Below are 12,290 nucleotides of genomic sequence, written 5' to 3'. Positions count from 1 at the left end.
TTTGTATTTTTTAATTATGTGCATGTGTGTATGTGCATACAAGTGCAGCACCCTCAGAGGCCAGGAGAGGGCACTAGTTCTCCTGGAGCTAGAGTTACAGGCAGTTGTGAGTCATCTTAAAAGTGATCTGGGAATGGAACTCAGATTCTCTGCAAAAACTGCCAAGTCATGTTCCGCACCCCCAGGAAGTCTGCTTACAGCCAGGGTCACAATTCCTTATTCTGGGCTGGCCTCACAAATAACAAGTTTCTCACTACCACCAGCTGGCATGTTCTTGAAGGGAAAGAAGCATGTTTTATTGATCAGCACAGCTGTGATATATCCTGGGTACCTAAAAGGTCCTCAAAGGGCATGTGCTGGATAAAGGAAAAAACCACTCAAAGGGTAGAGATAGCTAGCTGAAGAAACATACTGTGTCTTAAAGCACATTATAGCTCAAATGTCCAGTTCATTACTCAATTTTTATGTCTGGTATTGGTTATAAACCCAAACACATTGAGATATAACCCCAAAGCTGGCATAAATTTTCACTGTATTCTTCTTACAGACTAGAACAGTGGGAAATATGACTTCCTACTTGTTTGTTTGTTTGTTTGTTTGTGGAGACAGTAGTTCTCTGTGTATCCCTAGCTGTCCTGGAACTCACTCTGTTCTAGGACATTCTGACTTTGAATTCAGAGATCTGCCTGCCTCTGCCTCCTGACTGCTGGGACTAAAGACATGTGTCACCACCACCTGTCATGACTTCCTACTTAAAGTATATATTTCCCACTGGGCGTGGTGGCGTACACCTTTAATCCCAGCACTGGGGAGGCAGAGGCAGGTGGATTTCTGAGTTTGAGGCCAGCCTGGTTGACAAAGTGAGTTCCAGGACAGCCAGGGCTATACAGAGAAACCCTGTCTCGAAAAACCAAAAAAAAAAAAAAAAAAAGTATATATTTCCTAATTTGCTTTGGGAATATCACAGGACTATTTTCTGACCAATGGGATAAGAAGTATAATATTTATGCAAATTTCTCCTAAAAGAAAAAGTACAGTTGGATGTAGTGTCATACACTGACAATCACATCTCCCAGGAGTCTAAAGGCAGGAAAGTCTGGAGTTCTAGACCAGCCTGGGCTACATATGAAGCCCTAACCTGAAAATCCAACACAAACAAAATATGAAGGGAATAGGTATGCCCTCCACTTCTTTTTTTCTTCCCCTTCACGTGGGCCAGAAGATGGAGATCATAGCAGGAGCTGGGGAAGCCAATCTGGATAGCTGCACGAACACAGTCAGGACATAGCTACAGACAGTCAGTCAGGGCTTCAGGGAAGAGAAAAGGTAGCTTCGCCTGTGAGGAAACCAGCAGAAACTTCCAGTCCTTTCTTCTTTTAGATTAGGTTTTGTTTGTTTGTTTTTTTGTTTTGTTTTGTTTTTTGAGATACAGTCTCAGCATCCAGCTCTGGCTGGCCCAGAACTCGCTGTGTAGACTAGACTGGCCTCAAACTTGACTTCACTGAGATCCTTCTTGTCTCTGGATTAATGGTGGTGGCTGCTTCCTCCTCCTTCTCCTCCTCCTCTTCAACATTTATTTCAGTGGGTGAGAGTATAATTGTGCTACAGAACGCACATGGAGGTTAGAGAGAGGACAGCATACAGGAGTGGGCTCTCTCAGTCTACCATGTGAATTCCAGAGATCAAACGTCAGACCTGGCAGCTGGTGCCTTTACTCACTGAGCCCTCTTGCTGACCTCAGAAACTTCCATTTCTTATATATAAAAGCTAAAGCCAAGTTCTGAGTACTCTCATAAGTTTCTTATGAGGTAGGACAATTACCCCTGTTCTGCCAATCCTGACACTGAGGCTCAGCTGCCAACTTAGGACAAGCCAGAAACTACAGGAACAAGAACCTAAACATTATGGAGACAGGCAGGCAGATCCCTGTGAGTTCAAGGCCAGCCTCATCTACATACCAAGGCCAGACCCTGTCTGTGAGACCCTGTCTCCAAAAAACATATTTTTATTATAATTTGAACCCAGGTGTTATTTCTGTGTGCCTAGAGTGATTCCCACATACTCAGAAATGTTTGTGACTGTATGATAGAGCACACCCGCAAAGGCACTCAGGAGGCAGAAGTAAGAGGGCCAGGAGTCTAAGGCCACATCATCTTTAAATAGCAAGTTTGAGATCAGCCTAGGCTTTGTGGACTTGGTCTCAAAAATATTAGAAGCCGGGCGTGGTGGCGCACGCCTTTAATCCCAGCACCCGGGAGGCAGAGGCAGGCGGATTTCTGAGTTCGAGGCCAGCCTGGTCTACAAAGTGAGTGCCAGGACAGCCAGGGCTACACAGAGAAACCCTGTCTCGAAAAAACCAAAAAAAAAAAAAAAATCAAAAATATTAGAGAAAAAAGTTACAAATAAATTAATAAAGACTCATACGGGACTGCCAGAGAAGTCCTTTGCTCTCTCTAGGTGCCAGAGGCTTAACTCATAAACTGGAATAATCTATGTTCTCTTTTCACAGAAGGGAAGCTGAGCCATGACTTCCAAGGCAAAGCATCAGGGCTCCTGGATATTCGCAAATGATGATGCCCACCACCCACTTTTGCTAAGCAGTAGACAGAGAAAGGCATGAGCCAGAAGGTTCAGGCAGGAGGAAGGGAGAGAATTCAGACACCAGAGGTCAGTCTGAGGCCACACAGGCAGTTCCCTTCCATGCCCTGTGAACCTCACACAGTCTGCATGCGGAGCCACCTGTCCTCTGCTGATGGACAGGGCAGATACTCACCCAGTGGCTGGATGGCAGGTGGCGCATTTACGCTTTGTCCTGTGGGGTCAGGGACTGCTCCTTGGCCATCCAGTAAGGACTGGACGGCCAGAACCGTTTGATTGTCCATTCCTGAAACAGGAAATGCAGCCTGTGAGGAAGGGGGCCCAGCTTCCACCCAACTTCACCCTCCCAAGCCAGAGCAAACAAAACAATCCAAGATACGTTCTCTCCATTACACTGCAAGAGATTCTAGGAAGGACTTGAGTCTGGAAACATTGTCTCATAGTCGATTACATCCCTAAGCCTCTCACAGCTAGGAAAGTGTTGTATAAGAAGTTCTGAAAACTGAGTACAATAGTGCATGCCTTTAATCTCAGCACTCAGGAGGCAGAGGCAGGTGGATCTCTGTGAGTTTGAGGCTAGTATGGTCTACAGAGCACCAGGACCTTTAGGGCTAAATCAGTGGCTCTCAACCTTCCTAAGGCTATGGCCCTTTAATACAGTTCTTCATGTTGTGGTGACCTCCAACTATAAAAAAGTATTTTTGTTGCTACTTCATAATTATATTTTTGCTACTGTTATGAATTATAATATAAATATCAATGTTTTCTGATGGTCTTAGGCAACTCTTTGAAAGGTCATTTGACCCCTAAAGGAGTCATGACCCACAGGTTGAGAAGCACTGGGCCAAATAGAGAGATCTTGTCTCCAAAAAAAATTGTTTTTAAAATGAAAGTTTCTTGCCAGCCAGTGGTGTCATGCCTTTAATCCCAGCAGGGGCAGGGGCAGGGGCGGGGGCGGGGGCGGGGGCAGGGGCAGGGGCAGGGGCAGGGGCAGGGGCAGGCCGATCTCTGTGAGTTCAAGGCTAGCCTGGTCTACCGAGCGAATTCCAAGACAGCCTGCGCTACATAGAGAAACCCTGTCTCAAAAAAGAAAAACAAGCAAACAGAAAAAAAAAAAAAGTTTCGTGAAAGACCGCCTACCCTCACACTAATAGCCCAAGCTGGCCTTGAACTCATCATGAAGGATTAAGTTGGTCTTGAGTTCATGATGATCCTCCTGCCTTAGCCTACAAGTGCTGGGATTACAGATGTGCATCTCCACAACCAGTTTTATGTGGTTTTGTGTGGTGCTGGTGACAGAACCCAGGGCTCTGTGCATGCCTGGCAGGGATTCTAGCACCTGAGCTGCATCCTTAAACCAAGAGATTTATGTGCATGTAGGGATCAGAAACAACTCTATCAACTTAGTTTTCTTTTCACCTTTATGTGGGTTCCAGAGATCCAGTTTAGATCCTAAAGGTGGCACAGGCCTTTACCTGCTGAGCCCTCTTGCTAGGCCCCAAGATGTCTACTGAGCTGCCTCTTACATACTGCCTTTTTGTTTGTTTGTTTTTTGAGACAGGGTTTCTCTTTGTAAAGCTTTTGGTTGTCCTGGAACTCAATCTATAGACCAGGCTGGCCTCGAACTTACAGAGATCAGTCTGCCTCTGCCTCTGAGTGCTGGGATTAAAGGCGTGTGCCACCACACCGCCCCGTCACAGTGCCCTTCTTTACGACATCCTCTTCCTAGAACAAAGACATGGAAGTCTACACCCCACCCCTGATCGTGAGGATAGGCTCTTGGTATTGGAACAGGAAAAAACTGGAAAGAGGAGCTGAGAGCATACCCCACTGTGAGATCACATGCTTAGCATGTACAGAGGTCTAGGCATGTACAGAGGACATGCTTAGCATGTACAGAGGTCTAGGCATGTACAACGGGCCAATGACTACCTCAACCCTGCAAAATAAAAGTGAGAATTTTTTGGGGGATTGTGAGAAGCTTGTACAAAGCCAACTCAACCCCCCCCCAAGACCATCTTTCTTTATACCGTTTATAAACCAGCCATTTTGTGATGTCTCAGAGCATCGCTAGACACTAAACCACAGAGCCCTTTGGAAATCCCATTACCTGATCCACCTCACCCACACCCCACATGACTCCCAAGTCTCCTTGCATTCTCTGTTCTCATCTCGGTCCATTCAACAAGCATTTGCTGTGGAGTCTTCAAGTCAATTGCCTGTGCCACCATCTTCTTGCTTATCTCCCAATGTTCCTGTCTCCTCTAGCAAAACTTAAGCGCTCATCTTCTACCAGAGACCATGCGACAGTGCCGGACACACCAAGATCCCCCCTTCTTGGCCCCTTCTTGGATCTCTTTCACTTTGCTAGGGGATCTTCTTTACACTCTCCTCCTGCCCACCCTAAAAGGTAGCTGCCTTGAGGAGTTCTTTCTGTCTGGATTTTGAGGAGAGCTGCTGCGAAGCCCTGGTTATACTTTGAACTTTTAGTGTGTGTGTGTGTGTGTGTGTGTGTGTACTTGGGGAGGTCAGAGGGGTATCAGCTCCTCCTAGAAGCTGGACTTACAGGTAGAAGCAAGTGTCCCCAAACCATAAAACTAGACCATTCCATAGGTAGAAAACCAGTTTATTGGGGGTCAAACTGCTGGACTGCATCAGAGAGTGGAGAGCTACAGCCTGACCGGAAAGCAAGTGGATTTTATGACACTCAGCAGGGTGGGCGTCTTTGAGCTGATGCAGGCTGTTTGGGTTAAGTGGGAAACTTGATGGACTTTGTTCCCCATCAGTTGACCATCAGAGGCAGACAGGGTAAGCAGTGGCTTTCCTGACAAACAAAAGCATAAGGAATACTGAATTTAGATTTCTGTTTACCCAATAAGAATCCTATATACCCCAAATCTAGCCTCGGTTGGGCATGGGCTATCATCTTAGGACACAGTCAGCAGCACTGCCATTTTTGGGCCTGCTTTGTGACCAAACAACAGGCAGCTGCTGCCTGATACAGGTGCCGAGAATCAAACACAGGTCCTTTGCAAAACCAATAAGCACTCCTAACTACTGATCTTTTTCCCCTGGCCCCTGAAAGCTCTAACGTTACATTGATTGATTGATTGTTTGTTTGTTTGTTTGTTTTTGGAGACAGGGTTTCTCTGTGTAGCCCTGGCTGTCCTGGAACTCACTTTGTAGACCAGGCTGGCCTCGAACTCAGAAATCTGCCTGCCTCTGCTTCCCGAGTGCTGGGATTAAAGGCGTGCGACACCACGCCCGGCTCCTAACATTACATTCTTATGGCCACTTACATAAACCCATGTTCTTATGTCTTGATGCAAGTCTGGTGCAAATAGATCTTGAACTTATAGAATTCTTTTTTTAAAAATTTATTTCTTTTTATTTAATGTATATGTGTATTTTGCTTGCACGGATATCTGTGTACTGGGTGTGTGCCTAGTACTTTGGGAAGCCGGAAGAGGGTTCAGGATCTCCTGGAACTGGAGTTAAAAAAATCCATCAGCTACTGTGTGTGTGTTGTGAACCCGCGTCCTCCACAGTCCTCTCAACCTCTGAGCCAACGCTCTAGCCCCAGCGTTTTTGTTCATAACTGTAAAACTAGAAATAGTTTGGTAAAGCTGGGATATGACTCAGTTGTCAGTGAGACTTCGAGCATAAAAAGCCCTGGGTGTGGTCCCAGCACCGTACACCAGATAGAGAAGTGCGTACCTTTCATCTCAGAGCTCAGAAAGTGGAGGCAGGAGGATCAGAAGGCTAGTCTACCATACTTAGTGAGCTTGAGGCCAGCCTGGGATGCATAAGACGCTGTTTCAAATGAAAGGAGGAGGAGAAGAAGAGAGAATTAAAAAAACAGAACAGTTTAGAGATCCCTCAGTGAGTGAAAGGTTAAACAACTGGAGCCTCCGCTCGGTCAAATCCTCAGCAATAAAAAGAGCAAATACTTGGAAAAGAAACGATTATTTGTCCTAAGTCAATTTCATCTTTCTTTTTTTCTTTTCTTTTTTTTTTTTTGAAAGATTTATTTATTATATGTAAGTACACTGTAGCTGTCTTCAGACACACCACAAGAGGGCATCAGATCTTATTACAGATGGTTGTGAGCCACCATGTGGTTGCTGGGACTTGAACTCAGGACCTTCGGAAGAACAGTCGGTGCTCTTAACCACTGAGCCATCTCTCCAGCCCCAATTTCATCTTTCTATCTGAAACTCATACATAAAAAAATAAAACAGAGCCAGGAGTGGTGGCGCACCCCTTTAATCCCAGCACTCGGGAGGCAGAGGCAGGCGGATTTCTGAGTTAGAGGCCAGCCTGGTCTACAAAAGTGAGTTCCAGGACAGCCAGGGCTACACAGAGAAACCCTGTCTCAAAGAACCAAACCAAACCAAACAAAACAAAACAAAAAAACAAAACAACAACAACTAACAACCTTCCCCCCCCCATATTCAGCTCTACAAAGGGACAGTTTAGAAATAATATCAGGCATTGTTTATGGTTGTAACAATGTTTGAAAGTTGTTCTTTTTCATATTATTTTAAAGTCTCCATACAATGTATTTTAATCAGTTTTCCCAATCTAATAACTTTCATTAAGTTATTTACTCTATATCCCGATCGAAGCTTCCTCTCCCCTCCTCTTCCCCTGCCACATCCTCCACTCCTCCCCCTCTAATTAGTAAAGGGGACATCCATGGATATCAACCAGCCTTGACACATCAAGTTGCAGTAGGACTAGGCACATCTTCCACTGAGGCTAAGACAAGGCAGCCAGCCCAGTTAGGGGAAAGGGACACAAAGAGTCAGAGACAGCCTCTGCTCCTGCTTTAATTGTCCCACATGAAGACCCAGCTGCACACCTGTTACCGCATGTGCAGAGGGCCTAGGCCCGGCCCATCATGCTCTCTGGTTGGCAGTTTAGTCTCTAGGAGCCCTTATGTGTGAGTTAATTGATTCTGTAGGCTTTCTTGTGGTGTCCTCAACCCCTCTGGCTCCTTCCTCCCCCTCTTCCACAGGATTCCCCACGCTCCACTTAATGTTTGGCTGTGGGTCTCTGCATCAGTGTCCATCAGTTGCTAAAGCCTCTCTGTTGACAGTTATGCTAGGCGCCTGTCTGCAAGTATAGCAGAGTATCATTATTAGTGTCAGGGTGGGCTTTCTTTCACGGCATGGGTCTCAAATTGAGCCAGTCACTGGTCAACCCTTCCTTCAAATTTTGCTCCATCTTTTACCCCTGCACATCTTGTAAGCACAGAGAAACTGTGGGTCTAAGGTTTTGTGGCTGGGTTGGTATCTGAATCCCTCCATTGGAAGTCTGACTGGTTACAGGTGATGGCTGTGTCAGGCTCCATCCCCCATTGCTAGGAGTCTTAACTAGGGCCACCCTTATGGTTTGCATTGCCTAGGTTTCTAGTTTGTTCCAGAGATCACCCCTGTACTGGCTGGTTTTGTGTGTCAACTTGACACAGCTGGAGTTATCACAGAGAAAGAAGCCTCCCTTGAGGAAATGCCTCCATGAGACCCAGCTGTAAGGCATTTTCTCAACTAGTGATCAAGGGTGGAGGACCCAGCCCATTGTGAGTGGTGCCATCCCTGGGCTGGTAGTCTTGGGTCCTATAAGAGAGCAAGCAAGCAAGCTAGTAAAAAATATCCCTCCATGGCCTCTGTATCAGCTCCTGCTTCCTGACCTGCTTGAGTTCCAGTCCTGACCTCCTTTAGTGATGAACAGCAATTTGGAAATGTAAGCTGAATAAACCCTTTCCTCCCTAACTTGCATCATGGTCATGATGCTTTGTGCAGGAATAGAAACCCTAAGACAACACCCCCCTACCCCCAACCCAATTGTCTCTCCCAGGACTCTCTCCCTCCATCCTCCCCCATTTCTTCTCCAGGCAAAATGATTAAATTTAGTGAGGCACTGAATCATTAAAAATGACTATCACATCACCTTAAGTCTTGAATGTGCTACACTGAACTGACATAATAATTCAAATCTAAAAAGATTTGAATTTACCAAAATTCTAATGTCTAAAATCCTTGGAATTTTGCAACTATGCCATCCACTGGATGGTCTTTAGGTGGACTCCATATTATGAAATTTCTGCACCAGAATTGCATTATTCCTCACCTCATCACTCAATCGGGCATTCCTCGGTATTCTATAAAACCTAATGACTTCGTTATCGTTTAATATATTTTCAAATTACACAGGCAACAAGATTGAGACTGCTTGCTACATATCTGTCCATGGCATCAAAAATCACAAATGGAAAGTTGGACCCATCTTTCTTGGCCAACTCCACTTTCCCTTTGCAGTTCAGGACCTTAACTCAGTTTTTCCTCAAAGTTCTTCCCTTGCCCTGTTGAGTGCAGTTGTCTTTCTCTATGATTCTACTGGGGGGGGGGGTCCGAACACATACAGCGTAGAGGCGTCTTGAGGAAATGACATGTGTCAAGGCTCTCATGGCTCACTTTGATAATAGTCTATTTCACAGGTGAGGAACAGATAAAGTCAGGAGAAGGGAGGATGAGAGAAGGGGGGATGTGGCTGGTAGTGATGCAGGCCTCCTGAACTGTGGGCAGTGAGGCTCCATAGCATAAAGATCACAAGCTGCTATTGCCGAGAGAAGTCGAGTTCTTGGAATCACTCTATTAGAACTTCAGGAGGAAAGCCGGGCGTGGTGGCGCACGCCTTTAATCCCAGCACTCGGGAGGCAGAGGCAGGCGGATTTCTGAGTTCGAGGCCAGCCTGGTCTACAAAGTGAGTGCCAGGACAGCCAGGGCTACACAGAGAAACCCTGTCTCGAAAAAAACCAAAAAAAAAAAAAACCTAACTTCAGGAGGAAAAAAAATTTTTTTTTTCAAGATAAAATATTGGGGCTGTGAGATGGGTTCACACAGTGGGTGAAGGCACTTGGCAAGTTGAGTTTGGCTTTTAGGACCTACTGACTCCTGCAAGTTGTCCTCTGACCGCCACATGCATGCTGTGACCTAAGTATGCACACATACAGACCATACATATAAATAAAATCGAAAACATAAAGCCCTAAATTAAACGTTGCACCCTCCGCTCCTTTCCCTTTGGTGAAGTCCATCAGTACAAGCCGGGCAAACTGCCCTTCCTTCCTTCCCATCAAGGCCCCTGGTGCGCTCCCGGAATCGTCCCTCACCCCACTGTTTCCTTCCTGACATTTCTAGACTTTTGGCAAATCTAACCTATTCTGCTTCCCAAATATATCTGGGATCCACCCTCTCCAGCGGCTTGGCCGAGTTCCTCACGCACCCTGCTGCCCTTCACCATTCCACACACCCCCATTCCCCAGAAGCCGGGGTGAACTTTATAAAACATACATCAGATGATGTGGCTCCCCTGATGAAAACCTTTTTTTAGCACCACACTGATCCCAAGATAAAGTTCAGAAGCCTCCTCAGATCCGAGGAGGGCTTTTCTCAAGCCGCTCCTCTACACTGCACCGGGAATTATGGGAAATCTTGTTCTCCCCGGCTTCCACCACCTGGTCCTTCGGATGCCCTTCTATTTGGATCGCCACACACCTGCTGTTCTTCTCGTAGAAATTTTATTTATTTTGGTCCTGGGGACCTTTCAAGGCCAGTGAAACTACACTTCTCGAATCCTATTTAATTTTTTCCCTAGCTAATACACAAGCATATGCTTGTACGAAACGTTTAAACAATGCAATACCCCACTGTCCTCCAAAGGGAACGAACACCCACGACCCTGACTGACCACCCAGATTCACACCACCCCTGATATTTTCTTCACAGAACACACCAGCTGGGGTCACCTTTGCAGTCTTCTTTTTTGAGTTCCCGTTGTTTTGTGGTTTTTTTTTCCTTTTATTTTCTGTACAATGATATTTTTAATACTTTTGAGATTATAATTTGATTAGGGCATTCCGCCCTTCACTTTCCTCCCTCCAAACCCTCCCATATAACCTCTCCACTCTCCTTCAAAGTCATGGCCTTTTAAAAAGAGTTGTTATTGAGTGCTTATATGTATGTACACATATATTCCTAGTTGTTTTTTGAAAGTCTCATGGTGCCAAAGCTGGCCTCAAAATCCTTATGTGGCCGAGGCTAAGGATTTTCCTGCCTGTCTTCCAACCGCAGGGATTATGGGCATGCACGGCAAACCCTGCCTGAGATTGCCTTCTTTTACTATTCTTTCCCACAATTCTGACGGCGGGGTGATGTGGGGTAGTAATGGAGGAGGATGAGGACAAGTGAATCTGGCTTAGTAAGAATCACTGGATTTTTTTCAAAGGTAAGACTCAGGTGAGAGCTCATCCTCCAAGAAGCTAGTGAACGACAAGCCTTGGCTTCCTTCTGCCCGCCCGGCCCACAAATTTCCACTCGGGCTGTTCACTCCACCCTCCACCCACAAGGCTACTACTGTGCCCAACTCCTCTCCTGTCTCTAGAGCCATCCTTTGTTGTTAAACTCCAGCAGGTGCACATGGTGGCGCTCAGAGCTCTCTTTCTCCAGAGCCTGGGGCCCATGCACTACGGCGATCTTGCAGATCACAGGATCGAATCCGATTCGATCGGAGACCAGAGTAGCCCAAGCAGGCACACGCGGGCAGGGCTCAGATCGGAGCACGGTGGGTGTCCTATGTTTACTGGTTTGGGCCGTTGGTCTCTCCCAGACTCCGCTGTGCACACAGGCGGCGCCTCCTTCTCTGCTCTGGACTTAGTAGGACTACATCCCAGCCCGGAGGCCACCGTGGGTCTCGGGAAGTTCTCGGTGGTTCGGGCGCCCGACTGGGCTGCCGGGCCGCCCAGCCCTCCCGCATCGCGGTCTCTCCAGGCCCAGGCCCCCGGCTGTTTCCTCGGCGTTGCACCCTCCGGCGCCGGCGGCCTCGACTGCCGCGCTGTTCCGGTCCCGAGGCCCCCTCCCCGCAGAGCCGGCGCTCCCCGGCTGTTCCCGCCCCCTCCCGCCCCGCGGCTGTTCCGGCCCGGACGCCCTCCGCCCTCCGCCCCGCGGCCTCCACGCGCCCTGGGCCCGGCGCTGCGAGGGCGCGGCGGGAGGGGGCGCCACGCGGAACAGCCGCTGCCCCGGCCCGACGCGCTCACCCTCCAGGGCCTCGAAGATCGCCTGCGCCATCTTGGAGCTGCCGCCGCCCGGGGAGTCGGAGCGGGGCTACGCAAGCATTGTGAGAACCGCGGCGGGGTCGGGGCCGCCAGGGGGCGCCCAGGAGCCGACGCCGAAGCCCCTGCCCCGGAAACAGCTTGCCCCGCTGTCCGGCCGGAGACCCAGTCCCCTCGTAGTTCCAATTCTACACAGACACACGTCCGGCGCTCGCACATCGCCTCCCAACGCTGACACCGACCCCAGTTCTGCAACACGCACCCCATGATCGCTGCACACAGTCTTCTTCAAGGTTGCAACACCAACCCACCTCACCGAGATTGTCTGTTACAAGGACACCCCACACCTTGCAACTGTGTCACGCTGATTGGAAAGCAGCCTTCTCGAAGGACTCCCATCTCTGGTCTTAATTCCTCAGTATACGTTAGATTCCCTCAGTGCTCTTCTTAACCCCAATTTCCAACTTTGGGGGCACCTCCATTCGCATTCACACACCTCTCGACTGTGATTCTCTGAGACCCCATTTCTTTGACGACCCTATTACCATTTCAGCCATTCCTAGCTCAAACTCATAGGGAG

General features: G+C 47.9%; 1 protein-coding gene across 1 annotated transcript in view; it reads right to left on the bottom strand.

Moving 5' to 3' along the window:
- Znf341 (zinc finger protein 341) overlaps positions 1-11,781 on the bottom strand; it is a 34,168-nt gene extending 22,387 nt beyond the window's left edge. The window contains exons 1-2 of the mRNA XM_021153743.2: positions 11,696-11,781; positions 2,774-2,884 (exon numbers count right to left, since the gene is read on the bottom strand). Of these exons, the coding sequence (XP_021009402.1) occupies positions 2,774-2,884; positions 11,696-11,726 (142 nt within the window). The 5' untranslated portion in view covers positions 11,727-11,781. The remainder of the gene's footprint in view (positions 1-2,773; positions 2,885-11,695) is intronic.
- Between the last annotated feature and the right edge of the window lie 509 nt (positions 11,782-12,290).

Source organism: Mus caroli, chromosome 2 (genome assembly GCF_900094665.2).
Source record: "Mus caroli chromosome 2, CAROLI_EIJ_v1.1, whole genome shotgun sequence".
In the NCBI taxonomy this organism is placed as follows: domain Eukaryota; kingdom Metazoa; phylum Chordata; class Mammalia; order Rodentia; family Muridae; genus Mus; species Mus caroli.
The sequence above is the reverse complement of the archived record's forward strand: the minus strand, read 5'-3'. Positions and strand labels throughout refer to the sequence as shown.